This window comes from Coccinella septempunctata, chromosome 1 (assembly GCF_907165205.1).
Source record: "Coccinella septempunctata chromosome 1, icCocSept1.1, whole genome shotgun sequence".
In the NCBI taxonomy this organism is placed as follows: domain Eukaryota; kingdom Metazoa; phylum Arthropoda; class Insecta; order Coleoptera; family Coccinellidae; genus Coccinella; species Coccinella septempunctata.
The window spans coordinates 34022362-34049140 of record NC_058189.1 but is presented as its reverse complement, the minus strand read 5'-3'; the positions used below and the strand labels follow the sequence as shown (position 1 = coordinate 34049140).

The window sequence follows — 26779 nt, the reverse complement described above, 5'->3', positions numbered from 1 at the left end:
CATACTCTCGGCTATATAATCGTAAGAAGAAAAGATCTGAAAGAGGTATTGGTCACTAAACCCAGAGCAGATTTGGAGTGCTGGACTGATCATAGGCTGGTAATCTCAAGAATGAAGATCTCAATGCTCCCAAAATACCAACGCAAGCCAAAGAGAGCGCCTTCAAATCTCCAAATTACAAAACCTTTCATCAATAGAAAGATTCACAGCTGCCTAACACCACCGGATTATAACGACGACATTAAGGCCCGGCGCAAATAGAAACGCAGGTGACGTGACGCAGGGTGACGCAACTTTTTCCTGCGATGCACGTACTATCTAACAAGTCACTGTCACGCTTGATTTGCTCGGTCTTGGTCTTTTCTATGTTTTGAAGCGGCTACACACTGCCCAACTCGGTCGGGCCAACTGTCGGGACGACCAGATTGGGCGTTGCGTACAGACGGCACGACCGCCGTCCAACTTGGTAAGTTGAATTTCACGATCGCTGGAGTTTATATATACATCGCTCGGATCAATGGTGATGGCAATTTTTGCACCAGCGAATACCTTTCCAGTCGACATCTGACAGAATGAGTTCCTTTCCACCCGACAGCGCTCCACACGATCCAACTTGGTCGGTCGGTCGTTCGGTTGGATGGCTTAGCCGTACGACAAGACCCGACAAATCCTCTGTCGGCGGTCGTAGCTACAAACGCTTTCAACCGATTTCACATCCAACCCAACCAAGTCGGTTTGTCGGCCCGACCGAGTTGGGCAGTGTGTAGCCGCTATAAAAGCGGGTCCTGGTCTAGACGGCGTTTCAGCGGAGATATTGAAAGCCCCGTATAAAGACATTGTCAATAGTCTCCTAACACTATTCCGCAAGATCTGAGAACAAGGAGATTTGCCACAAGACTTCAGAGACGCTTCAGTTATCAACCTCTATAAGAACAAAGGCGATACGTCAAATTGCAACAATACAAGGGCATATCATTGTTCAGCGTGGCCGGTAAAATTCTCTCGAAGATTATGGCTAATCGTCTGATTCCCCTCTTAGAAAAACTATTACCTGAATCCCAGTGCGGCTTTCGACCAAATCGAGGTACGGAGGATCTAATTTTCACACTGCGACAGCTGCAAGAAAAGGCCCGTGAACAACAATCAGGGATCTATACAGCCTACATCGATTTAAGTAAGGCCTTCGACTTAATGAATCGGAGAGCGCTATGGAAAATCATGGGACGCCTTGGAGTACCCGAAAAATTCTTAGCAGAAATTACAGCATAATGGCTCTGCAACCGACCATTTCTTAACCAACTCTGGAATAAAACAAGGCTGCGTGCGCAAATTACTGTTCAATATTTTCGCCATAGCTGTCTCGATAATTATGCTGACATGAGTATGCCTGTAAGAGGTGTTGGAATAAGATTCAGATTTGATGGAGGCCTATTTAACCTGAAGCGCCTCAGAGTAAATACCCGTACAAAGTTTATTACAGAACTTCAATATGCAGACGACTGCGCACTTATCGCTAACAGCTCAGAGGATCTACAGATAATGTTGGACACCTATAAACATATATACGAAGCTTTAGGCCTTAGACTTAATATCGACAAAACCAAAATCCTGGTAAGTCCGCCAGAATGTCTTCTAACAGATATCAGCATGAATGAAACTCTAGAACAGGTCGAGCAGTTCAAATACTTAGGAAGCTTTTTAAATACTAGGGCCAACACGGAAATACACAACCGTATCAATTCGACATCACTGGCATTCTGGACGCTAAAGGACAGAGTGTTTCAAAATCTACACCTCAATCTGAAGACCACGACAGCTGTTAACAAAGCAGTGGTCCTCCCAACGCTTCTTTGCGGAAGCGAAAGCTGGACTCCTTACAGGCGACATATTAAACAGCTTGAACAAACGCATCATCGTCATCTAAGATGAATAATGCACATCAGATGGTTCCACAAAGTTTCGAATGCAGAAGTCTTGCAACGCGCGAGTTGTACAATAATTGAGACTCAAGTAACGAGGGCCCGACTCAGATGGAGCGGCCACATCCTGAGGATGCAAGACACAAGACTCCCCAAAATAGCTCTGTATGGCGAATGCACAGAAAGACTCCGGAAACCAGGAGGCCAGTATAAGCGGGTTGGATACACTACATCAATCCCTAAAATCAGTTAATGCCAATCATAACTGGAAACAACTAGCGTTAGACAGGTCACAGTGGAGGTTTTTGGTACACATGGTGACTCGAGAAGGATACAGCGGCGGCCAGAGTGTGGAAGGATCTGTAGGTCACGGTTGGGTCTCTTCAGTCACATGAGAGCACACAGTCGCAATTAGCCATAGGAATTAGCCATATGAAAGTCTGTTCGCACCGTTTTTTTTCTGTTTTTTCTTTTTTTTTTTGTAGATTTATTCCCGGTAACGGGATACCTACAGCAATAAATGAATGACTTGATAGCAAAATTTAAATTTTGAAAGGATGCGGGCATTTTTAGACTGGGTTCATTTGTCCCTTTTATATAGCGTTTAATTACCAACTGTGACTATTTCGGATATATTCATCGTTTTTCTGCAGAGATACCGAGGAGTTTATGTTTCTGAATGGTCATGGTCGGTTTTAAGACCTATATATGCGGATGCAAATGACTTCACACAGTTTACTATAACTCTATAATTCCTATATTTATTTCAATGCATGTTATAAACCGGCTAGTGTTGGACTATGCGTATTTTACATATTGAAAATTTTTGACTGTTGTTATTGAAAATGAAGGAAAAAGTGTATTGGGTATGAGGAGATTATTATTTATCGGAACATCAGATTACAGTTTTTTCTATAATTTCTGGTAATCATAGAATAATCAAGCAATTCGAAATGGCTCTTTTCCCTTATAACTATGAAAGTTTTTCATTTGAGGCAGATATAGGGTTCATTTACGTGACCCACTACCTACCTACTTCTAAATACAGTGGATAGAAAACCAAGAAAGATGAAGTAGAAAGTAGAACCTTGATAAATGGATAGACAGAAAGTGTAGAGTATTTATCAGATTCTTTTTTGATGTAACCATTGATTTCTCTACATACCCGATAGGAGACTGAGACGGCCGATATTTCACATCTCAAGTTTCGAACTACCAAGTTCGCACAGAATTCACCAATTCAGAGAATGACTCGTTTGTGTAACGGTGTAAATCGGAATTCTGGATATGAACTCAGGTTCATATTTATTATGAAACGAGGTTCTGAATGTGATGAAATAATATAATACAAAATAAATTACCACAATTTTATAGAATATATTATTTGGTATGTTCATTTGGCGACAGTAACTTAAAATATAATATAATAAATAGACACTAAAAAAAATATTTACAAATGATCAGAGTTCAGTGGCAGCTTCTGTATGACTATATTTTTTGTGACACACATGTGCTATACTATTTTCACTAATCACATAAGGAGCTTTCCTGAAGGTCCCATAATCGTCATCACATTCGGCCGCAGAGTTATTGGCCAAAGGGTTCTTATTTTTGTTGAATTTAAATGTGTTTCCATTGATATTTTCTTTTTTAATTGTACTGGTTTTTGGACTAGTTCCATTGAATTCCGAAGAACCGTTTATTTTGTACGAAATCTCATAATTATTAGGTGGCAGTACATGAATATTGGAAACAATTTTCTTATTTTCATTTTTAGTTTCTTGGTAACTCACAAAAGTTGGATTTTGTGGTGCGATATTAAAAGCTTGAGTTGCCATCTTTTTTGCTTCTTTCTTGATACCTTTAGTATAATCTTTTGTGCCTCTTCTCTTCAGGGTGAAGTCCCGTTCTCCTTGTTGGATCTTGGAACACCACTGAACCCAGGTATAACGTTGCATTGGATCTCTCGGACCCCAGTTTTTGGATGGTTGAAAAGAAATTTTCACCTTCTGAAATGAAAACAGAAGCATATGAAGGAAAGTCAAATAATGAAACTTGAAATTTTCAATGATTGTGAAACAAATTTGATGATAATACACGAATGAATACCTTTCTTTTATAATGTAGTTGTTACTCACATCTATGAAACCATATCCATCCTGTTGTGTGATTGTATGTATTCCGATGAAAAATATACAACTTATCGCAACTAAAACTACACCCCATCCGGTACCACTGAGCCACTCTGGATCATTTCCGAATGGCAGCGTTGCTAACCCCCAGCAGAATATTCCTGTCAGCAGAAGAGGTATGATCCACCATAATACGAGCCAAAACTTAGAGAGTACTTGGCCGAGCATAAACTCAAAATCACATTGAATTTTTTCAATTCCTGAAAGTATTGAGTAAATTGGTTTATTATGATTGCATGGGATCAACTGTTGTTATTTACTTACCGTAAAAAGTAATGAGAGCAAATACTTCGACAATAACTGCTATAAATATCAAATTTCCAACAATGTAGCCATCCAATAAGCGTACGATCTGGAAGTTGTTCTTCAATAAAACACCACATCCCGCTACGAAACAAATGAAACATGAAATAAGACAAGTTTTCCACCATTTCAGTTTCTTTTTGTTCTGTGCTGTTGTCACCTTCAACAATGTGTACATCATGGTAGCCTGAAAGTATTTAATATTATTATTTATTTGTATCTATTATGAATCAATCTATCTGAGAAACAGAGACTCTGATATCCTTGGGCAAGGCATGGACATTAATCTATGGCAGAAAGACCCAACACCATGTTTTTACATTCACACAATGGGAACAATGGGAGGAGTGCGCTTGTTTCGAATTTATTGAACCGGACGGCACAAAAATAATCGAGAAATAAAAAATAATTATAATAACTTAAGTCCAGAGGACGGCATGCCTCATGATTTCGGGGGCATTCCGTTCTACTCCAACTGTGGCCATGGAAATGCTATTAGACCTCCCTCCCCTTAACATTTTTGTCCAAGGAAAGGCAAGACTAGCAACCCCAGGCTCCAGCACCTTATCGTAAATGAGCGTGACAAACTCATTTTCGTGCCCAATCGTCTTGCAGTCCAATTGGAGGCAGACGAGGTGAAGGGCATGAGAACTGATCAGATAATTACAAGAACCAGCACGGATGGAACCTTCAGTTCTCTGATTCCAAGCAGAGACGAATGGCTCCGTCACAAGGAATTCTATCTACAAGGACCTTGCTGGTTTACTGATGGCTCCAGAACCAGTCAGAGATCTAGAGCCGCAGTCTATAGTCGTAGATCCCTGACTGAACTCAGTGCCAGTCTGGGGAAGTCGGCGACAGCCTTTCAGGCAGAAATCTTCGCATTGATCTATGCGCCAACCATTTGCTTAACATGGGTTGGGCGGGTAAGTCAATAAAAATCCTAACGGATAGTCTTGCCGCGATTGAATTTCTCGCAGCAGACAATTGCATTGCAACTCAGCACAGGTATCTGAATGCAGATCTAAACTCTCCAAATTAGGAAGTTTAAACAGACTGCAACTGATTTGGGTACCTGGACACTCTGGCCTCAGATGCAACGAGATATCGGATGCTCTTATCCAGAGAAGGCGCAACATCAGCGCTTATTGGCCCGGAACCAAGTATAGGAATTTCCAATTCCTTAATCAGGGAACGAAACAACAGCTGGATAAGGTATAAGGTCCTGGCGCATCCGTCCTGGACTGCGTCACTCGCACAGGGCTATTTCAGTGCCTCCCAGCCCATACACCAGTCGGTCGCTAGGATTTTCCAGAACCAATCTGAGATCTATCAGGGCGGTTTTCACAGGATAATTTTAGACTCAGAGCCCATCTTAAAAAACTTACAATCGTCAATGACCCGCTCTGCAGACTTTGCTTAGAGGAGGACGAAACGATTGAGCAAATTCTCTGTGACTGCCCGGCGGCAGACAGGATCAGACTGGGAGTTTTTGGTTCTCCGAAGATGGTCCTAGAGTATGGCTGCCATACGTCCCGGTACACCGGGACATGTCCCGGTTTGAGGCATTGAGTCCCCGTGTCCTGGTTAGTTGTTCGGTTGTCCCGGTCATTAATTTGGACGTTATCGTGATTCATATTTCATAACCTATGGTAGTTAAGAGGTAAGCACGTAATAAGCCGACGTCTCCCTGGCAGTCCAACAAAGGAGGGTCTACGCTACGTCTACACTCTACGCAATCGCACACCAAGGGCATGTCACCCACACTCCACATACGGCGTCGGCGCGGCGGATAATAAGTACATATTCACCATTCAGTCGAAAACTGCCCAGTTTTACGTAGGATTTGTAATAATCGTAATACTCAATAATCAAAAGAAGTTATGCCGAAGAGAAAGTGTAGTTTTTCCGCCGAATACACTGAAGAGTGGTCATTCAATAAAAAGGAAGAAATGACCAGGAAGCTTTATGTTCAATTTTTGAACTTTATATATCCGTAAGTCATGGCGGTAAATCGAGTGTGAAAGATCATATTCGAAGCAAAAATCACAACTCCAGATTGTCAGTTGCATCAACGTCGAAAGATATATTGTCTTTTATGATCAAACAAAATTCGACAGAAGATACTCTGATATGCGCTGCTGAACTTACCACTGCTCATAAAGTTGTGAAGCACCACCAATCGTTTAGTTCGATAGATTGTTCGACAAAACTGAATGCTATCATGTATCCGGATTCGAGCATCGCAGTAAAACAATCAACTGCCAGAACCAAGGGTACGACAATAGTTGAAAATATTTTATTCCATTTTGACGTTTATACACGACAAAACTCAACCCATAGAAACAAGGGTAAGTTGACGTTTATCCATTCAGTGAAATAATTTTTTTTTAACTCACAAGTTGAATTAAATAACATGAACTAAACTAGATAAACGTCATCTTGATCTTGTCGGTATGGATTGAATAATGCCCTAGCAACATTCATCCGAAGAAATAAACCTACTCGCCCTTCGGGCTCGTGGGTTAAACTTTCTTCTCATAAATAAACATTCATTCAACTCACTTGTTGTATAAATAACTATTAGTTCCACACTCCATTGAGCAAATCAAAACAGAAATGGAAAATATTCCGTTTCATGGAATTTCAACTGATTCCAGTAATCATAAATCCGAAAAGATGTTTGAGGTTTGAAATCAAAATTATTAAAATTAGATGCATTGCCAAATAAATCGTCTGATTCATTCTTCATTAAATCTTCAGAGAATCTAAATATTCCAATACAAAATATTGCTGCTTTCAGCGCGGATAATACGAATGCTCATTTCGGAGGAAAAGATTTTGTCTGAAGACATAGAAGGCATCGGTTATCCTGCGCACATACTTCACAATACTGCTTCCAGTGCCGCCGATATGATGTCCATTGATGTGGAGTCTATTGTTCTCAAAATTTTCAAATTCACCTACTGTAAGGGTAGAACGACTGAATAGCTTTTGTGAGTATGGTGAAATAACTTATAGCAATAAACTCTCTCATTGTAGAAGTCGATGGCTTTAACTACTTCCAGCTGTCGAACGATTGCTAAAGTTATATATGTGCCATTGAAAGAGTTTTTCCCAGATGATCATACAGTGCATAATAAACAGATGAAAAATTAATTACATTTAGACAAACAAGACATCAAACATAAAAATAATAATAATGAAAAAATCATAAACCTATCAGATGATTTTTTAATGTTTAAGATTTTGAACCTTCTTTTGTCTTTGTCCCGGTCGATATTCCGACATTTATGGCAGCCCTATCCTAGAGGAACTCAAGAATCACTCCCCCTCCGACATCATCTCCTTTTTGAGTAGGATGGGAATGGAGGGAGAGATCTAGCTCTACGAGCTTACCTGTGTGCTACAATAGACCGCTTAGTCGCAGTGGCAGGTTTGGTTTATCCGTCCAACACACCCAGTAATCAGTAACTCAATTCTACAACACTTATTCTTAATGATCAATTTCGATATTAAAATTTCGATTAATTCCCTAGTATAAATTATTTCGATCAACATGACGCTCCGGTCGCCTCGAATTAATTGATTTCGAAGTTTTTTTTTCATCTTTCCTTACACTAATCACGCTGGGCCAGCCAGCCGGGCCAGCCTAGCGAGCGCTTCAAGTTATGGTACACGCAGTTACCACCAAGATGAACTGAACAATACCTCGTATTACGTCTCTGCTTGATAAATACAAGGTCGGCCACCACGAGCGGGGCCTACCTCGCTATGGATTGGACGGCAACGTTTTAGTTTTCACAGTTTCTTATTGTCTATTCCAAGATGTCTGATTATTAAATGAATAGTTAATTACGAATATAATGTCTATTTCAGAAAAGAGCATATTCCTACTGTTTAAAAGTAGTTTAGTCAATAAAAATAAAATATATCCCTACTTGTACTGCAGGGTACTGCATACCCTGACAAGCCGTCATTGCATAGTAACACATATGATTCAGTGTAGAACAACTTAATGTCCACTTTCAAGGTTATTACAAAAATTTCACGGCATTCAGCACATTCTTAATGTACTATGAAGTATGTATTTATCATTACAGCTTCAAGCCCAAATCTTTCATAAAGAATAAGGCTTCGCATTGCCACCACCAGATGTAGACTACAATTATTTGCAGATTTATTTTATTATTTCTGCACAAGAAATACCTCAACGTTGCGTCGTTGCACTTTCGGTAGTTCAATAGGAAGCTCTGATACGAATTGAAGACATTTTTCTTACAGAAGATGACCATACATGTATAATAAGGCAGTGGTCCGTATATACACTTTGGTTACTTCTGGTTAGTAAGTGGGCGGTCCGTATATGTCGAATTTCTGACAATTTGGTTCAATATCAGTCACCAGAGTAACCACTCTGGTAACTTTCGGTTACCAAATGTGTATATACGGACTAACGCTTAGTCAACTATTCAAAAGTTCAAGACTGCCAATGCACGATACACAATATAATGCCAAACAATTGAAAGAACTCATTCTAAGTTTTAACAAACATTCCGCTCTAAAATCAACAACAAAAGTATGATTATGATTGTTTGCGCCGTTGGATATACAGATAATTGAAAATTTCTTGGTTTTAAAATATATATTCGTAATTACAATCTCTTGGCTTAATCTAATGTGTTACATTCGATGTCGTACAGCGCAATTAATTCAATATGCGTTATCTTCCGCACAGAAGTCATATTACACATGTTTATAATATAAAGGCGTTCACATGCAATGTACAAACCGCGCACAGGGTGTCACAAACTAAACATCTTCCCCCCCCTCGAATCCCTTTGGACTTCGAGGAACTTCCGCTGTTGGTGGTACCGGCAGGGAGCAAAGATTGTGCACAGCTCTTCGGATGATACCCTTGGATGTGTAAAGCTCAGCCACTCTTGAAACTCCATCCGATCCGGGAAACAATTTCGAAACTCGGGCCATACGCCATTTCAAAGGAGGAACGTTGGCTTCCTTGATGACAACCAGATCGCCTTCCTTTAGCCCTTCTTGCTTGATGCGCCATTTGGACCTTTGTTGTAATTCGCTGAAATATTCATTCTTCCAACGATGCCAAAAATGTTGACGCATGCTCTCGAGGTTCTGAAATCTGCTGAGCCTGTTAGGATTTGCTTGTAAGAGATTTTCTACTGGCAATGAAGTGAGTGGCCTGCCTATGAGGAAATGTGCTGGAGTTAAAGGATTAAGGTCTGTAGGATCAGAAGAAAGTGGGGTCAATGGTCTGGAATTAAGGATTGCTTCAATTTGCGTAAATAATGTTGTTAGTTCTTCAAATGTCAAATGTTTGTCTCCTAAGATTCTAGTGATATGGTATTTGGCGGATTTAATGCCCGCTTCCCAAAGCCCACCGAAGTGAGGGGAGTATGCTGGTGAAAACTTGAAATTAATGCCCTCATTTGCTGCAAAACCTGAGATTTCTTCGTTATTTGTTTTTAAGAATCTCGCGATTTCGTTGCCTGCGCCGACAAAATTTGTGCCATTATCACATAACAATTGAAGAGGCTTTCCTCTTCGAGATATAAACCGTCGCAAGCATAAAATGAAAACATCAGACGTAAGGTCGCTTGCTACCTCTAAATGTAAAGCCTTAGTGGCAAAACATACAAATAGACATAAATAACATTTTGTTATTTTGCAACCGCGACCCTTTCGGTCTGTGATGTAAAATGGACCGCCAAAATCGACACCGCTAACCTGAAATGGAGAACTTGGGATGACTCTAGAAGCAGGTAAGTTGCCCATTAGTGGATTTAAACATTTAGCCTTCATTATTCTACATATCTTGCAATTATTTATGGTGCTTCTAGCTAAGATTCTACCTCTTAAAGGCCAAAATTCATTTCTTAAATCACTCAACAAAAGCTGAGGTCCACAATGCATAAGTTTGATGTGATGATAGGAAAATAGCAATTTTGTGAAGTTATGATTTATATCTAACAAAGCAGGATGTTTTCTATCATAGCTAACCTTCGACTTCTGTATGCGGCCACCAACACGAAGTATGCCATTCTCATCAAGGAACGGACTGAGCGACAACATACGAGAATAAGAGGGTAAGTTCTGCTTATTACTTAAAATTCTGATTTCATTTAAGAAGCAATCTCTCTGGTGCAGTTTTATCAACAATTGGAGTGAAGAATGTAACTCAACAGTGGACAATGAACTTGAAAATTTATCGACTTTATTGCGCGAATTTGAGATGAAACGTAAAACGTAGGCTACAGACCTCTGTAAAGTTGAAAATCTTGAATATTTATCGAAGTTTATCAAAGAGTTAACATGAATAGTAGAATTGAGTGTAGTCGTAGCGTGTAAACATTTAGCAGTAGTTTTCTTCTCGGGTAAATCGAGAATATTTTTTGTGTTCATTGTTTGAGGCCAGCTACAAGGATCCTCAAATAAAAATGGTGGACCTTCCCACCAAAGTGTAGCTGACTGCATACACTTAGGATTTACACCTCTAGAGGCCATATCCGCTGGATTTTTATCGCCTGGCACATGCCTCCAAGTACCAGATGCAGTCAATTCTTGTACTTCACTGACACGGTTGGCGACAAAGGGTTGCAAGTTACAAGCTTCAGAGGACAACCAACCTAAAACAATCGTTGAATCAGTCCAATGATAGGAAGAAGTTATATCACAACGGAGTGATTTCGCAACCTTTGAGCTCAGTCGTGCTGACAGTAATGCCCCGCACAGCTCAAGGCGTGGTATTGTCGTAGGTTTTACTGGAGCGACTCTGGTTTTGGCGCAGACTAATTTGACGAAAATGTTGCCTGAGCTATCTATCGACCTGAGGTAAATAGCTGCAGCATATGCTGCCTGTGAAGCATCTGAGAATGAATGTAATTCTATAATAACGGGCTGATTGATGAGTATATGTCTACCAATTCCGACCTTTGATACTGTGTTCAAATTAATTGTAAAATTCCGCCACTCTGATTCTAATTTATCATCTACTGGGTCGTCCCATCCCAGTTTGGATTGCCATAATTTTTGTAGTATTATCTTCGGCACGATAGTACAAGGGCTTAGCAAACCCAATGGATCAAAGAGTTTAGCAGAATTGGACAAAATAGTACGTTTAGTTACATTTTTGTTTAAGTTGATGTTTTCAACTGAAAATTGCAGAATGTCATTTAATGGATCCCATTTCAATCCCAAGACACTGGATGGTGAAGAAACATCTAAGTCCTTAGGTGTAGAGATATTTGACTGGAATTGAAAGATAGATGGGCAGTTTGTACGCCACCTTCGTAACGGAAGACCAGCCGATCTTAAAATTTCAGTGATTGATTGAACTATATGGATCAACTCAGCTGGGTCATCAGTACCAGAAAGTAAATCATCGATGTAAAAATCGTCCTTTATACATTTTGAGACTACTTCATCACTACAATCCAATCCAAGTTGGTGAAGACATCTCGTACTCAAAAATGGTGCTGATGCAGTACCATAGGTTACTGTATTCAAACGAAATACCCTAATGGTCTGGGTCGGATCATCGTGCCACAAAATTAATTGTAGTATTCGTTGCTCGGGCTCAACGAGCATCTGACGGTACATTTTTTCCACATCAGCTGACACCACAAACTTGTGCTGTCTATACCTCAGTAAAATTGAGAACAAGTCGTTTTGTACTACTGGTCCGATATATTGTATATCGTTCAACGATATACCCGTAGAGGTTTTTGCAGAAGCATCAAAAACAACTCGTAGTTTTGTTGTTTCACTAGTTTCCTTCAATACTGCATGATGTGGAAGGTAGCAACCAAATATAGGTTTAGGAATTTCAGTCATGTGTCCCAATTGTTCATATTCTCTAATAAATTTACGATACTCCTCTTTGAAAACAGGTTTGCGCTTAAATTTTTCTTCCAATTGCATTAACCTTTTTTCGGCAATTTTATATGAATCACCTAGAACTGATGAGCTCTCTTTTAGTGGTATTCGAACACAAAATCTACCATCATGTTCACGATGAGTAGTTCGACTGAATAAGTTCTCGCAGTAGTTGTTTTTGAGATTTTTATTATCTCTAGGAATTTCCTCCAGTTCCCAAAATTTTGCTAATTGTTTACTTATTTCCTTTGAGAAGTGGCAATATATTTTAGTATTTTTGTCTTTATCGTGAGTATTCCCCCTCATGGGGCCAGCTACTATCCAACCCAGGTAGGTTTCCTGTAATATAGGACCTTGATGTCCCAGGATAAGCCTATTTGGCTTAAGCAGATCCCAAAAGATATCAGCACCTAACAGTAAATCTATTACTGAAGGTTGATGAAACCCTGGATCGGCTAGGTGCAAAGAGCTAGGGACTCCTAGATTCTCGATACGCAAAGTACAATGGGGCACATTATCAGTAATTTTAGGTAGAATAAAGCAATTTATGTTCATATTAAAGTTGTTGTGAAGCGATTGTATATTTATGTTGCAATGTTCATTGACATTTAGTAGCATATTTCCCAAACCAGAAATATATTGATGATATTTTTTTATTTTGTAGATACCTAAATTTTGTTGAGCCTTATAGCTAATAAAAGATGATTGACTGCCGCAGTCCAGCAAAGCCCTGAGAATAAATGTTTTGTCCTTGTTTGTCACCCTGACCAACGCCGTGGAAAGAAGAGCTTGATTGGTGGAGACAGCAGACATAGCAATAGAAGTGCCAGATGAGCTTGCTACCGTGGACTCGACTGCAGGATTTGAAAAATTCGAATTTTCACTTGTATTTAAACTATTGTTATTAGTATTAACTGCAGATTGTTCATTTTTTATTTGTTGTATTGATTGTTGTAAAGGTAATTGCTTATGTAACAATGTATTATGTCTTCGATGGCATATTCTACAACCGCCCAACTTACATTGATAGGATTGGTGGCCGCCTCGAAGACAGTTAGTGCACAGTTTTAATGAAGAGATTTTAGCGATTCGCTCTTCTATAGGCAATGATTTAAATTTAGAGCACTCATGAATTTTATGTTCTAGTTTACATATAAGACACCCTTTAGAAGGTGAAAGATCATGTGAGGACGCAATGAAGGATTTGTTATTTATTTTTGGTAAGCTATGACGTTTCTCATTGTTCTTAACAGATTTACAAGCATTCATAGTTTCTAAGACAACAGATCTCTGACGAAGAAATGAATAAAATTCTTCTAAAGTAACTGAGTCTATATCACTCCTAAACTCCTCCCATTTTCTCGAGGTTACGGTGTCTAACCTTGAAGATGCAAAATAAATGATTATAGTATCCCACTGATCAGTAGGTTCTCCCAAAGACTTTAAAGCACTCAAATTTTTATTTAATGAATCCATAATATACCGCAATCCACTGTCAGTTTCTCGCTGTAGTGGTTCAATAGCAAAGAGACACCTTAAGTGTTCATTAATAAGAAGACGTTTATTGTTATAACGTTGGCTCAGTAAATCCCAAGCAACAGCATAATTATCATGTGATACTGTAATAGAACTGAGTATAGACGATGCTGAACCTTCTAAGAAGGATAAGAGATAATGGAATTTACTGACATTGTCAATACTGTTATTATCGTGAATTAATGACGTAAATGTATCTCTAAATGATATCCATTTGTTTTGATCACCATTAAAGGGTGGAATTTTCAAAGGTGGTAATTTAAGACTATTGTAATTATTCGACTTATTACTTATGTTAGATGAAGATTCATCGATAGCATTATTTTGAAAAGAATCTAATAGTGATTGAGCTTGAGCCATTAACTTAAAACAAATATTCTCAGTGATTTCACGCTCTTCCATTTGTTTAGATATATCTTCATCCAACAGTTCTATTTTTGATTGAATATCTTCAAAACCACACGACAATTCACGCATTTTATTCAATCTGATATTGACCTCATTTAAAATCAAATTTGATAAATCCTTGCGATTCATTAAAGGCGTTAAATATTTTTCAAAAAGTGTTATACGTGCTCTTAAACTGCCTCTTTGTTTTATTAAGTCCTTTAAATCACTCATCTTGTCGACGCAGAAAACGTTTCACTCAAATAATGATGGAACAAAAAAACAACGGAATCAAATAATCAAAACAATGAATACGTTACGGTTATTCCTGATAACGCAGCTGGGCTGATAACGAAAACGGTTCTGCAGCAACGAAGCGACTTCAAATGGTTATTAATCGAGATTAACCGTTACTGGATTTTCAAATAACTGTTATGCAGTTTTCAGAGGTCAACTTCACCTGAAATGATATAGTATTTGAATTAAATCGGTCAATAATTTGAGTTAGTTGTTAGTTGAAAAATAGAATGTAATGAATTACGCAAACTGAATCATGTGAAGGAAAAATTACAAAGGAATAAACAATGCACTTCCCTCTGCTTCGGAAACGATGAATTGCAGCAATGTGGCTCGCGATTTCCCAAGGTGGATCCTCCAGAAAATCTGTCGTTATTCTTGAATTTCGATGTTTTTCCACTGATTTCAAATCACGTCGGGGTCACCAAAACTGTTTGCGCCGTTGGATATACAGATAATTGAAAATTTCTTGGTTTTAAAATATATATTCGTAATTACAATCTCTTGGCTTAATCTAATGTGTTACATTCGATGTCGTACAGCGCAATTAATTCAATATGCGTTATCTTCCGCACAGAAGTCATATTACACATGTTTATAATATAAAGGCGTTCACATGCAATGTACAAACCGCGCACAGGGTGTCACAAACTAAACAATGATAGTCTGATAAAAGCTATGAACGATGGAACTGAAGGAATTTTCTTTTTGAATGGTTCTGACATTACTGGAGTTTTTTTTTTTATTTGAGAACGAGTCGTTGGGCAAAATGAAGTCGTTTTGGCACTTGCCCCATTTGTAATTACAGCTATATCAAAGGAATAAGGTGGTTGAACAGCGCACTAAGTACTCAAGTTACAAAAATGTTGTTTACAAAAAGGCAGAACAATGCAAAAGTCGATATTCACTCTGACTAAAATATTCACACAATTTACAATATGGACACAATTGATTTGCTCAATAAAGAGTTAATTGTTTTTTCACTTTTCATTCAGACTTAATTTTGTATCTTATTTCTAAATATTCTCTCACTATGACAATAAAATGTCTACGGGTAAGCTAGAAATGAAGTATAATACTTACCATACTTATCAAACCAACAAAAAAGATCAAAGAGTATGCCACCAACGCCCATGCTTTAGCGTTCACGTCAGAACTAGATACAGCCATATCATAAATGAGGGTAAGTAGATGAACTTCAATTATGTCATTCTCTTTTTTTTGAGCAATGTTGAAGTTCCCAGATATTGTATAGCATAATAAGATAGATCCAATGCCCAAAAGAAGATTTGAAGCGAGGTATCCAATAGCTATCCTGTAATTTTAATATAAAATAATTATAATAGTCTTTTATTTCGAATCAATGGCCATCGACTTGTAAATATATTCATTGATTGAATAGTCATCTATCATTACTCCCGTTACCATCATAAACAACGAGAAGAAAGTTTCCAATTATCTTTTTGTATAGCAGATAAGCTCAATAGCGTATGGATCGGTCCAAATAAAAAGAACTCATTTATTTTGAGTTAAGTTCAGTTCGAACAGGGTGTTACAGTTCACTCAAGATCGCTCAAGGTGTCTCTATGCAATCAGAGCGGATCTCACCACTGTGCCAACTACAGCTCGTCCTCGAGTTCTAGAGCTCCAATAACTCCAGTATTTGTGAGGGCTTCAAGCAGGGTAAGTCCTTGTTTCTCCTAATATTTTCTCGTCCAAGGTATATTTGCGTTGACTTTTAATAGCGAGGCACTTTGCTTCTCTTTCATACTGCCTACAGAATTTACACCCGTCAGTTTCTGATAAGCCCATTCTCATCATATGCCTCCTAAGGCGACGATATCCTTTGAGGAAGCCAGTAAGGAGGTGTAACTTATTGTTACTGAGACATAAACACCTTTAAGATCTAACTAAATTGCTAATAAATTTTTTGGAATGATCCATTCCTAGAAGATTCCGCCAGAATGTTTCTCCATCAGTGTCACCTTCCTTAAAACTCTATTTTATAGGTGCATTTTCCTATATCACAGAAAGGTTCTGGGCCAGTGAGTTGGTTTCTGCTGCCTTCCTAACGTGTGTGTTGATCTCTTCATTTCCTTCGAGTCCAGAGTGACCGAGAATACTAGGAAGACCTTTTGTTTGCCTATTTGTTAACGTTCAGTTTCATAATCGAATTTAACGTCACTTTAAGCTTAAAGCTTTCTTTACTGTCATTTTTAGTAGGGTTAAAGGAAACTTTAAAATTAAAGGGACTTTAGGTTTGATTATGAAACCGGCCGTTAGTGTTCAGTTTCAGTTAAAGTTGAAATTCGATGATTGACTACTAATGACTCTTATCGAAATGTATTGTTATACTTGCATTGAAATGAAACTCACCATAAGGGATTCACCTTATTATACATGATACTGGCATTTGTAATGAATGTTCCAAAGCCTAGGTTGGTTGAAAAAAAAACTTGTATTGTTGCGTAGTACCAAATCTGAAAAAGTATACATATACATATTTATGAAAAAATGTTCTATCAAACATTCAATGGTGTGATTCAATACTCTACGGTAATACAACACAATATGCTTATTTCCAAAAATAAGATAGGGATCGATTATGTTTTTCCCTCGTCACGTCATGCGTCACCTCGATTTGAACAAAATCCTATGTTATATTTTTGAATTATGCGCATTATAACGTGGGCCCACGTCATATCAGAGTAATCTGGTCCCTTTATTTCATGCAGTATTTTGAGTACACAAATGAAATTTTTGATTGTATATTAGAGTATAATTTGTTCCATAATGAATCATTGATTTATCCCTAAATGTCTTCCATATGTCATATAACTTACATTAGCCGAATAGAGGTCATCCCACTTGATATTAGTTATGAGTCTGCCTATACTATCAAGCTGTTCTTCAGCTAAGAAGGCTTTCACTACCAATGCAATGAAACAAATCAAAGTTGGAAATATCAGGACTAGCAAAGATATCATGAAGGTTTTAGTTCTTCTTATAGACCTTGAAAAAATTTATAGATATAAGATCAAACCATCAAATAACGGCATAAATACTCACAGAACTATAGTTGTAGTCCAGATAACAAGTAAAAGAGTTATAAATATACCATACCAATATGGATTTTTGAATGCAGATTCCAAAAATGTATTCCTGAAATATTATCCATTCAGCTTATAAAAAAATCTTTGAACATGTACTTACTTGAGGCATTCTTGTCTATCAATACTCTTAGCTGAATATCCATCCTGAAAAAAGTATAAAAATTGAGTAGAGTTAAAAGAACTACCTACACCTAGCATAGAAAAGTGAATATAAGAATCTGATGTGTACATAGCCAATACTCCATTCACTTTTATAAAAGCACTCGGTTTTCTATGAAAAAAATTTCTTGTAAACAGAAAGGAGTAAGGTTGTCACTCATGAAACGTTCCACCGAAGAAGATCAGATGCTGATTATGGTTTCGGTCTCATTTGACCTCATCAGAGCAACACAGCTTCTTCTCTGATGGAAAAACGCTTGGAATTGCTTGACCTCCATCGGAGAAGGGGCAGTATTGCTCTGACGAGGTCAAATGAGAGATAAAAGATGGTCAGAATCTGCTCTTCTTCGGTGGAACGTTCTTCATTTAGTTATCCTGATGATTGCAAATTGGCTAGTTCGATTCAGATCGTAACACTTGTTGATATTCATATCGTCGGTTGGTATGCATATGAATTAATTCTTATTATTGCATTCATGGCCCCCTCTGTTTAGAATAGTTTATACCACGGGACTTTCTCGCCATCCGTATAAGGCGTAAAGGGGGAAAGACTACCAGAATGTGGGGCGTTGCCGGAACATTTGAACGATAAGTAATAAATCAATAGTTTTCACTTTCGTCGAAAAGATGGCAGCACATAAAGAACGTCCTTTTTCAATTTTACCAGGATACGAATTGTAGCCAATAGCGGGACTTTTCGAGAAATTTTCTCATGTAGAAATTCATAAAAGAGATAACTGCACCTCGGAAAGTTAATAACATGAATGAATATTTGTTCTTCAATGAAAAAAATTTTGTTTTCCGTTTGACGAATAAAAAAATTTCTGGCTTTCTGAGATGACGAACAGGTTGAATTGAATTATAATGAAAACACCATATAAATAAGTGGTTTCCGACGTAACATATTCATTTTCTTTTTTTGAACTGACCACTAAAACGGTGAAGACCCCTCTTAAGGCGTGATCATTACTTCATTACTGGTAATCTGTGATCGATATCAAAGCAGAACAAAATAAAACGTATCGTTGGACTTTCTTTGATAGAACAAGGAAAGTACGAATCATATGACATGGTGGCGCCGGAGCGAAACGAATCTCTTATTTTCGATTTGGTCAAATGTCATTACATTCAAAAATTGACGAGTGCGTACACCATGTTTTTAGACATCTTAATCACGAGTTGAGAATTACTTTTAGACACAGAATAACGACAAACAACAAAATTCGATAGTCTACTTGAAGACGAATTTTTTTTGATCGCACATTATAATAGCCTTCTCTTTGGCGTTTTCTTTTAGTTTTTGAGTCCCGGTTTGAAATCTAATTCTAAAGATTCAATTCAACCTAAAGGTTGAATTGTTCGAAGCCTTTCAAAATATGTATAAATATAGCAGCCTTAGGTATTTTATTTCAATAGGTTGAAAGGGAAAGCTATGATTACGTATGTTATGGACATCCTAGAAGGTGATAATCCACAGTCTCATTATTTATGGAACCAAAACGCACGCTTCATCCGGTAATTGAAAGTAATTTCATCAATCGAATTGAACAATATATCCTTGACGTGTGAGGTATGTATAACAATTGATGACATTGCACGTATATCTTCAATTAAGACTTATCGTTTTATTCTATCATTATTGTTTTTTGTTTATGGATAGGTTCGTTATACTCACATGATTCGGATTCACAAAATGTTCCTACTCTATCAAAACGTTTGTATTGTGAGGAGCGGCCTTGAAGACATGAATATGCAGATTCAATCTTCACTTTCCCAATTTATACATTCCTTGACCATTTATGTATGGTTGGGATATACCTACTGCATAGGTCAATCCAAATTCTCCCATATAGCCTACGCGATGGTTTTGTACAGTGTGTTTCAGCTAAGCAGAATTTTGTGACTTATTCATTGAGCAAAATTGAAAAGTGACCAATCAGTATGATTATATTGTTCAAGAGCTATCCAAATGGGCTGTCGAAAAACCACTCTTTAAAAACAACAAATTTGCAGATTCATCTGGTTTTCAAAATTAAGTAGTATAGTATAGAGTGACTCTAACATTCCTCATTTTAACTTCCGGTTTTACGAAAGCGGCAAAATTTTTTCGCACAATACAAGAACCTATTTGAAAAAAAATTAGTCATATTTTCTAAATGCTCAATCAATTCTCAATTCGAATGAAAAGGTACTTTTATATTCATTTCGAGCAATTTCATTCGAAATTACCTGGAGAAAATTTAAAATCGAAATGCCGAAATTTAAGAAGGCGTAGAAGGGCCACATAATACACCGCGCAAAAAAATTAACGTACATTCTGAAAATCTCAATTTTAATGAAAGTTAACTCTACATTGACTTTATAACTTATTTTTTATGTTTTCTCGGGAAGGTTTTGAACGAAACAAGACACATTAAATGGATGAAAAATTCAGGATTTCATCGAATCTTATGTGAAAGAAGAGAAATGAACAATTTTCAAAATACTGAAATGCTGATAAGTGATTTAATACTTGGTATTTCCACCCCTTGCGTTAATTACAGCTCGGCAACGACGGTTCATACTCAAAATGAGTGATCTTAAAATGTTCTGATCTAATCCCTCCAAGATTTCTCCGAGTTGGATTCATTAAGAGTAGCTGGATGATTTTCTGAACTTCTCAGCCTTCTATTGAGGTCGTCCCAAACCTGCTCAATCGGATTGAGATCTGGACTGCTTGCTGGCCATTCCATTCGAGCAATATATGCGATCGTACTCATCGAAAAACGTTGTGATGTTTTTAACAGCAAATAGCAGAGTTTTCCAGAGTTTCACCAAAGCATTGTGTGCTTTCATATGGGCTAAACACAATGCTTTGGTGAATGTGATATCATGTACTGCATCATTTGACGTGATATCATGCCTTGAAACGCACTGTTATTACGATAGGGCTGCTATTCTCGAGCTCCAGAGTTTCACCAAAGCATTGTGTGCTTTCATATGGGCTAAACACAATGCTTTGGTGAAACTCTGGAGCTCGAGAATAGCAGCCCTATCGTAATAACAGTGCGTTTCAAGGCATGATATCACGTCAAATGATGCAGTACATGATATCACATGAGCTCACGTGACGTAATAGCAGTCTGTTTCTAGGCATGATATCACGTCAAATAATGCAGTATAGTCCATTCAAGAATGATTGACATCTCGGGTGGCTATGGAAAATCAAATTTAAGTTGGTAATAGACCATAAGTTGATATTTTGTGTTGCGAAATTCAAGTTGGTATTGTGAATAAACATTGATCTATAGACCTATTATATGTGAATCTATGCACTTACCGACGGTTATTTGAATTTTTTACAGCTGTTTATGTTTTTAATTTAATCGTACGAATTGGAAACATAGTTGTGTTAATTTTGAATGCTGATTAATATGCTGCAAATTTGAATATTTCTTATTTTCATATACTATTCTAGGTTATATTAATATATTCTAGTTCTGTGATTGAAAGTACAAAAATTTTCAGAAATCTTTTGTGACCAGATATTAAGCTGCGCCTGGACTTTCAAGACCTACTGGGATGTCAATCATTCTTGAATGGACTATACATGATATCGCATGAGCTCACGTGACGTGATAGCAGTCTGTTTCCGCCTTAAGTGTCAATCCATTCTCCAGAAGAATATAGAAGATGATCGAAGCAGCTCACGCAATTTTAGTGACCACAACAGGAGGAAAATCCTTAATTCTATCGCTGAAAGAAGTAATTTCCTCATGCATGGGTCACTGCGTGACATGGTGCTCAAGGAATAGAAACCAAACAAATCATCTCAAAATTTAAATTTTGTACTCACATTAGTTATTTTGACAACAGCACATTCGGGAAACGGCAAGGGTCCTTTTAACATCCATACTATGTAAAATAGTGAAATACCAATAAGCAAAGGGTAATAGATAACCAGAAGATATCCCGCTAGTAACTTCACATAGCCAACTCCTGAAAAAAAACGTAATTTTCAATTTGCCGTCATTTAATTTTTTTTCAAATTATTTGGGTGTTCAAATCGAACATTCCACAACACCACCATCTCATGTATTCTGACCTTTATTTTATTATTGATCTGACAGAAGAACCTTGTAACGCCAAAAGAATATAACTAACATATAATATAACATTATTCCACAATTTTCATCAATGGAATTTGAAAGTACAGTCAGTAACTAATGAATAATAATTATTTGAGCTATTTCCATCATCTTGTTTTTTATTTGTGCTATCCAACGTTGAAACGGAAATAAAAATGCAAACACTTCAGATGGTGTAATGATACTTCCGAAATGGAAAAATCTAGTGGAAATTTTAGTTTTCAATATGACTATTCTGTTTCACATCATCAACTTCTAGTCAAAGGATAGATATGTTTACTATTTTCTTGAATAATTTCATGGCTCACGGTACTGGGTGAGTCTTTGACCTCAGTCTTGACGAAGTTTTAACTGACCCCATATTTTTCTTAATTTTTCGAATATCGGCTTTCAACACACGAATCTTTCAGGAAAATTATCGTAGATCTTACTGCGATAGATATTCTGAAAGAGCAAGTCTTTTAGTACCTAATAAATCTCGAAATTTTATTCATCTTGGCGCAACCATTCGGTTTGATGATGTTTCAACTGATCCCATTTTTTTGTTAATTTTTCGAAGATCGGCTTTCGACACATGTATCTCCCCAGGAAAATTATCGTAGATCCTAATGCGATACATATTCTGAAAGAGCAACTCTTTCGGTAATAAATCTCGAAATTTCATCGACCTCAGCGTATCCATTCGGTCTTGACGAAGTTTAAACTGACACCTTTTTGGGAATTTTTCGAAGGTCGGTTTTCGACGCGCGTATCTCCCAGGAAAATTATCAGAGATGTGACACCTACAAGGATATATTGAAAAATTCAATAAAACCAAACAAAATTTCGATGTCAAAATATTTTATTACTCAACATATTCACCTCTTGATTGGATACATTTATTACAGCGAACCTGCCAACGTTTCTAGACCTGTCTTGCTCTGCAAACCAGACTGCTCGTTGGAAGAAAATTTACGACCTTCTTTTTCAGTTGAGGAAAGAGATGATAATCGGATGGAGCCAAATCTGGTGAATAAAGGGGGTATTCTAGTAATTCAAACCCTAAATCACGAATTTTTTGCATGGCAACATGAGATTTCTGTGAAGAGGCGCTTTCCTGCCAAAACGAAACACCTTTGAATTGCTTTCCGCTTCTTTCCTCTTTAATTTTTTCGCTTAGTGTGGTCAGCAATGTCGGATAGTAATCTCCGGTTATTGATCTACCTTCATAGAAAAAATCAATCATGATTACTCCATGGCAATCCCAAAAAACTGAAGCAAGAACTTTTCCAGCAGATTTCTGGACACGAAACTTCTTAGGTCTTGGAGTACCAGAGTGTCGCCATTCCATCGATTGTTGCTTTGTTTCTGGATCGTAGAAATGTACCCAAGTCTCATCCATAGCAACAATTCGGTTTAAGAAGTCTACATCGTTTTAAAATCGAGTACAGATCGAACGCGATGCTTCTACCTTCTACCCTTGCACGCTTTTGGTCAACATTCAAACACTTGGGGATCCATTTTGCAGCAATTTTTCACATAACCAAATTGACGTGAACTATATGATGAACGCGTTCGTATGAAATATTAAGTGCTTCAGATATCCGTTCTAGCCCAATTCGACGGTCTGATAAAATCATGTCATGAACTGCATCGATATTTTCGGGGACTGACTCTGACAGAAACTGGCCTTCCCGATCGGTCATAATCTTCAATGGAAAATTTACCTCTTTTGAAGCTTGCAGTCCAATTTTTCACGGCAGCATACGAAGGACATTGATCACCAAGAGTATTAAGCATATCTTCGTGAATCTGCATACCTCTTAACTCTTTTAAATACAGGTACTAGTACTTGATGATGGCTCGATACTCTGGTTTACTTTTTTGACCTCAAACTTCACACTGACACTTCTAATGAGTTATTGTTCGTTGCTATGGTAACGCAATATTTTTTTTATGCATGGAACTGGTCTAGGCTAACTAGATATCAATACATTCTCGTATTCCTCAAGAGCAACTCTTTTAGTAATAAATCCGAAAATTTCATTACTTCGGTGCAATCGTTCGATCTCGACGAATTTTCAACTGAAATTTGTAATTTTTGGAAGAATGCCATTTCAACGAATGGTGAAAGGCTCATGAAATTGTTCGGAATAGATTGAACGTATTAGAAAACCATACCAAACATTCGGATATATACTAAACGTTCGGATATATATCACTGTTTGAGAGTAAATTTTTTGTTTGTTTTTCCACTATTCATTTTCGAGTTCACTTCGAACGGCTCTCTAGAAAGCAATTCTCTATTGAATCATGAACTGTTTGGTTTTCTGGAATCTACAGAACATCTTCTATGCACTCCTTATCCTAGGACATCAGTACTACAACTAGTTTTTAGGCAGAAGTGCAAATAGGTCATTTTAGGGGGGCTTAACCCCTTGCCATTTTTGACCCAAAAAATCGAGATTTTCGTAATTAAGTTTTTGTGCTAGGGTAGTTTTGGCAACGCTGATTATATCACCACAAATCCCAATTAGATGATAATATTAATATTAATAATATTGTTATATTAATATTAATATTATTGATCAGTTATACTATATGATACAGATAAACTCATAGAAATTGTGAGTTATTCGTATTCGCTCTCAGAGACGATAACAGTGTACAGCCTTTTCAAATTAAAACTAATTAAAAGGCTCTTTCTGACAGCACATAAATAACAAAAACAAAAATTCAAGTATTCATTTACATCTCAATCCAATTGCAGGTACTAATAAGTATGCAATAGAAAATCTATAAATTTCATTCATTGTTTGGGAAGCATTGTGGTAGCCGGTAGTTCACGTCAACGTGCTGAATTGTCAATATTCGGGATTCACTTTCTCAAAGTGATGTCTTAGTCGGGATCAGACGAATATAACAGGAGAAATCGCCGATTGAAAATGTCATTTCAAAGATGAAAATCTAAATAATGGCAGATGGGCTCACGAAATTGCTTGGAATACATTCAGCTTATTCGGAAACCTATATTTTCATACCAAACTTCCGGATATCTGACACTGATGAAATCTATTTTTTTGTTTTTCCTCTTTTCATTTTCGAGTTCACTTTGAAGGGCTCTTCTGAGTGCAATTCTCTATTGAAACATGAACTGTTTCATTCTCTGGAATCTTCACACCAACCTCTACGAACTCCATCTCCTAGGACAGTATTAGGATACTGTCCTGAACCTAACCTAACCTAACCTAACCTGGTATTTAGACAGAAGTGCAAATAGGTCATTTCAGGGGGGTCTAACCCATTGCTCATTTTTTACCCAAAATCGGGATTTTCGAAATCGAGTATTTGTACTAGGGTGGAAGCTTTGGCAACGCTGATTATAGAACCGGAAATTCCAGTGGGATCAGACTAATATAACAAGAGATATTGCAGTAAGACATTTGCAGTTTCTGTAAAATGTCATTTCGAAGAAGAAAATCTGAACGAATGAACTGTTTCATTTTCTGGAATCTTCAAAACAACTTCTATGCACTCCATATCCTAGGACAGTAGTAGTACAACCTGTTTTAAACAGAAGTGCAAATAGGTCATTTTAGGGGGTCTAACCAATTGCTCATTTTTACCCAGTTTTTGAAAAATGTCATTTCGAAGAAGAAAATCTGAACGAAGGGAGATAGGCTCAAGAAATTGCTGTGCTTACTCACAGTAATCGCAGTTTTTTAAAATGTTCTTTTGAATTATATAGTTGCGGTTGTTTTTTCCAAGCTTTTATGATGAAATTTCTGGCTTGAAAAAAATCTGTCCAAAAGTGTCCTGGGCAAATAACATTCAGAAAAATTGGTCGTCAAGTAAGCTATGAAATTCTGATGAAATGATTGAATATAATCAATCCTTATAGCTTCAAATAGGTACCACATTTTGTGGTTTTATTTAAAAATTGATAGAACTATCAAGGAAACATTCCCGATTTTGCTGACATTCTTTCAACAAGTTTTCATATCAAAACTCAAGCTAGAGATCAAAATGATTGATGATGTTTCTATATTTCTACTGTGTAAGTAATGTGGTGGTATCAAGATATAGCAAAGGAGATGCAATAGGAGATCGCCACACGCCACGTCAAAATAGAATTAGGCAGTGAGGAAATAGTTATTTGTGCAACCAGTTGGGAAAAGCATTATTTTTCGAAATGAGCGTATTACTCCTAAACGAGCAAAGCGACTTGCGCAAAAGAACGCGAAATACGAAAAATAGTGTTTCCCAACGTGTTTCACACAATATTTTTGCTAATTTTGAATAGGATGTTGATTTGAATTCAAATTAAAAGTACCAAAAACGTCTTCAAAAGCTTCTCTTGGGGATTCCTTTAAAATCGTCTTATGACGGAAATTATTCAATTTTCTGTTACTATGAAAACAAGTATCGTTTCATCATCAGTTGCGAAATATTTTACTTTGCGTAACTGGTTGCGAAAAGTAAAACGTTTCAAAACGTCAATGAGTTTTGAAAAGTGTCACACTTTATATGTCAAAATTAGAAAAAATTAATTTAAGTGATAAAGGGACAATTTCACCAAAGATATAAACCAAAATAAGACGTAACTGGCGTTGATGAAAGAAATTCGCCGATTTATGTCGATGACTCATCTTTGAATTCAGGTAAAATGGAGTACCTATCTCTATTTTTGTCGTTTCTTTACCCCCTTTGCTTCACTTATAATCAATGTAAAAGAAAGTTTGTTTGAATTCTAATTGAGTTCAAGTACAGCGGAGTTATTACCATTTGGCGAAACTGGCCCTTACTTCTCATCTTCGAACTCAGCATTGGAAGAAGTGACTTATAAATCAGATAAACAA

General features: G+C 37.3%; 1 protein-coding gene across 2 annotated transcripts in view; it reads right to left on the bottom strand.

Moving 5' to 3' along the window:
• Positions 1–3276: 3276 nt before the first annotated feature.
• The window catches only part of LOC123311667 (sodium-dependent neutral amino acid transporter B(0)AT3-like), an 84649-nt gene continuing 61146 nt past the window's right edge, over positions 3277–26779 (bottom strand). For both annotated transcript variants that reach the window (XM_044895737.1, XM_044895740.1), the window contains 9 exons: positions 21650–21792; positions 17756–17799; positions 17612–17704; positions 17386–17554; positions 16919–17022; positions 15626–15857; positions 4376–4601; positions 4058–4311; positions 3277–3928 (listed from right to left, as the gene is read on the bottom strand). In XM_044895737.1, coding sequence (XP_044751672.1) covers positions 3380–3928; positions 4058–4311; positions 4376–4601; positions 15626–15857; positions 16919–17022; positions 17386–17554; positions 17612–17704; positions 17756–17799; positions 21650–21792 — 1814 coding nt within the window. In that variant the 3' untranslated portion in view covers positions 3277–3379. The remainder of the gene's footprint in view (positions 3929–4057; positions 4312–4375; positions 4602–15625; positions 15858–16918; positions 17023–17385; positions 17555–17611; positions 17705–17755; positions 17800–21649; positions 21793–26779) is intronic.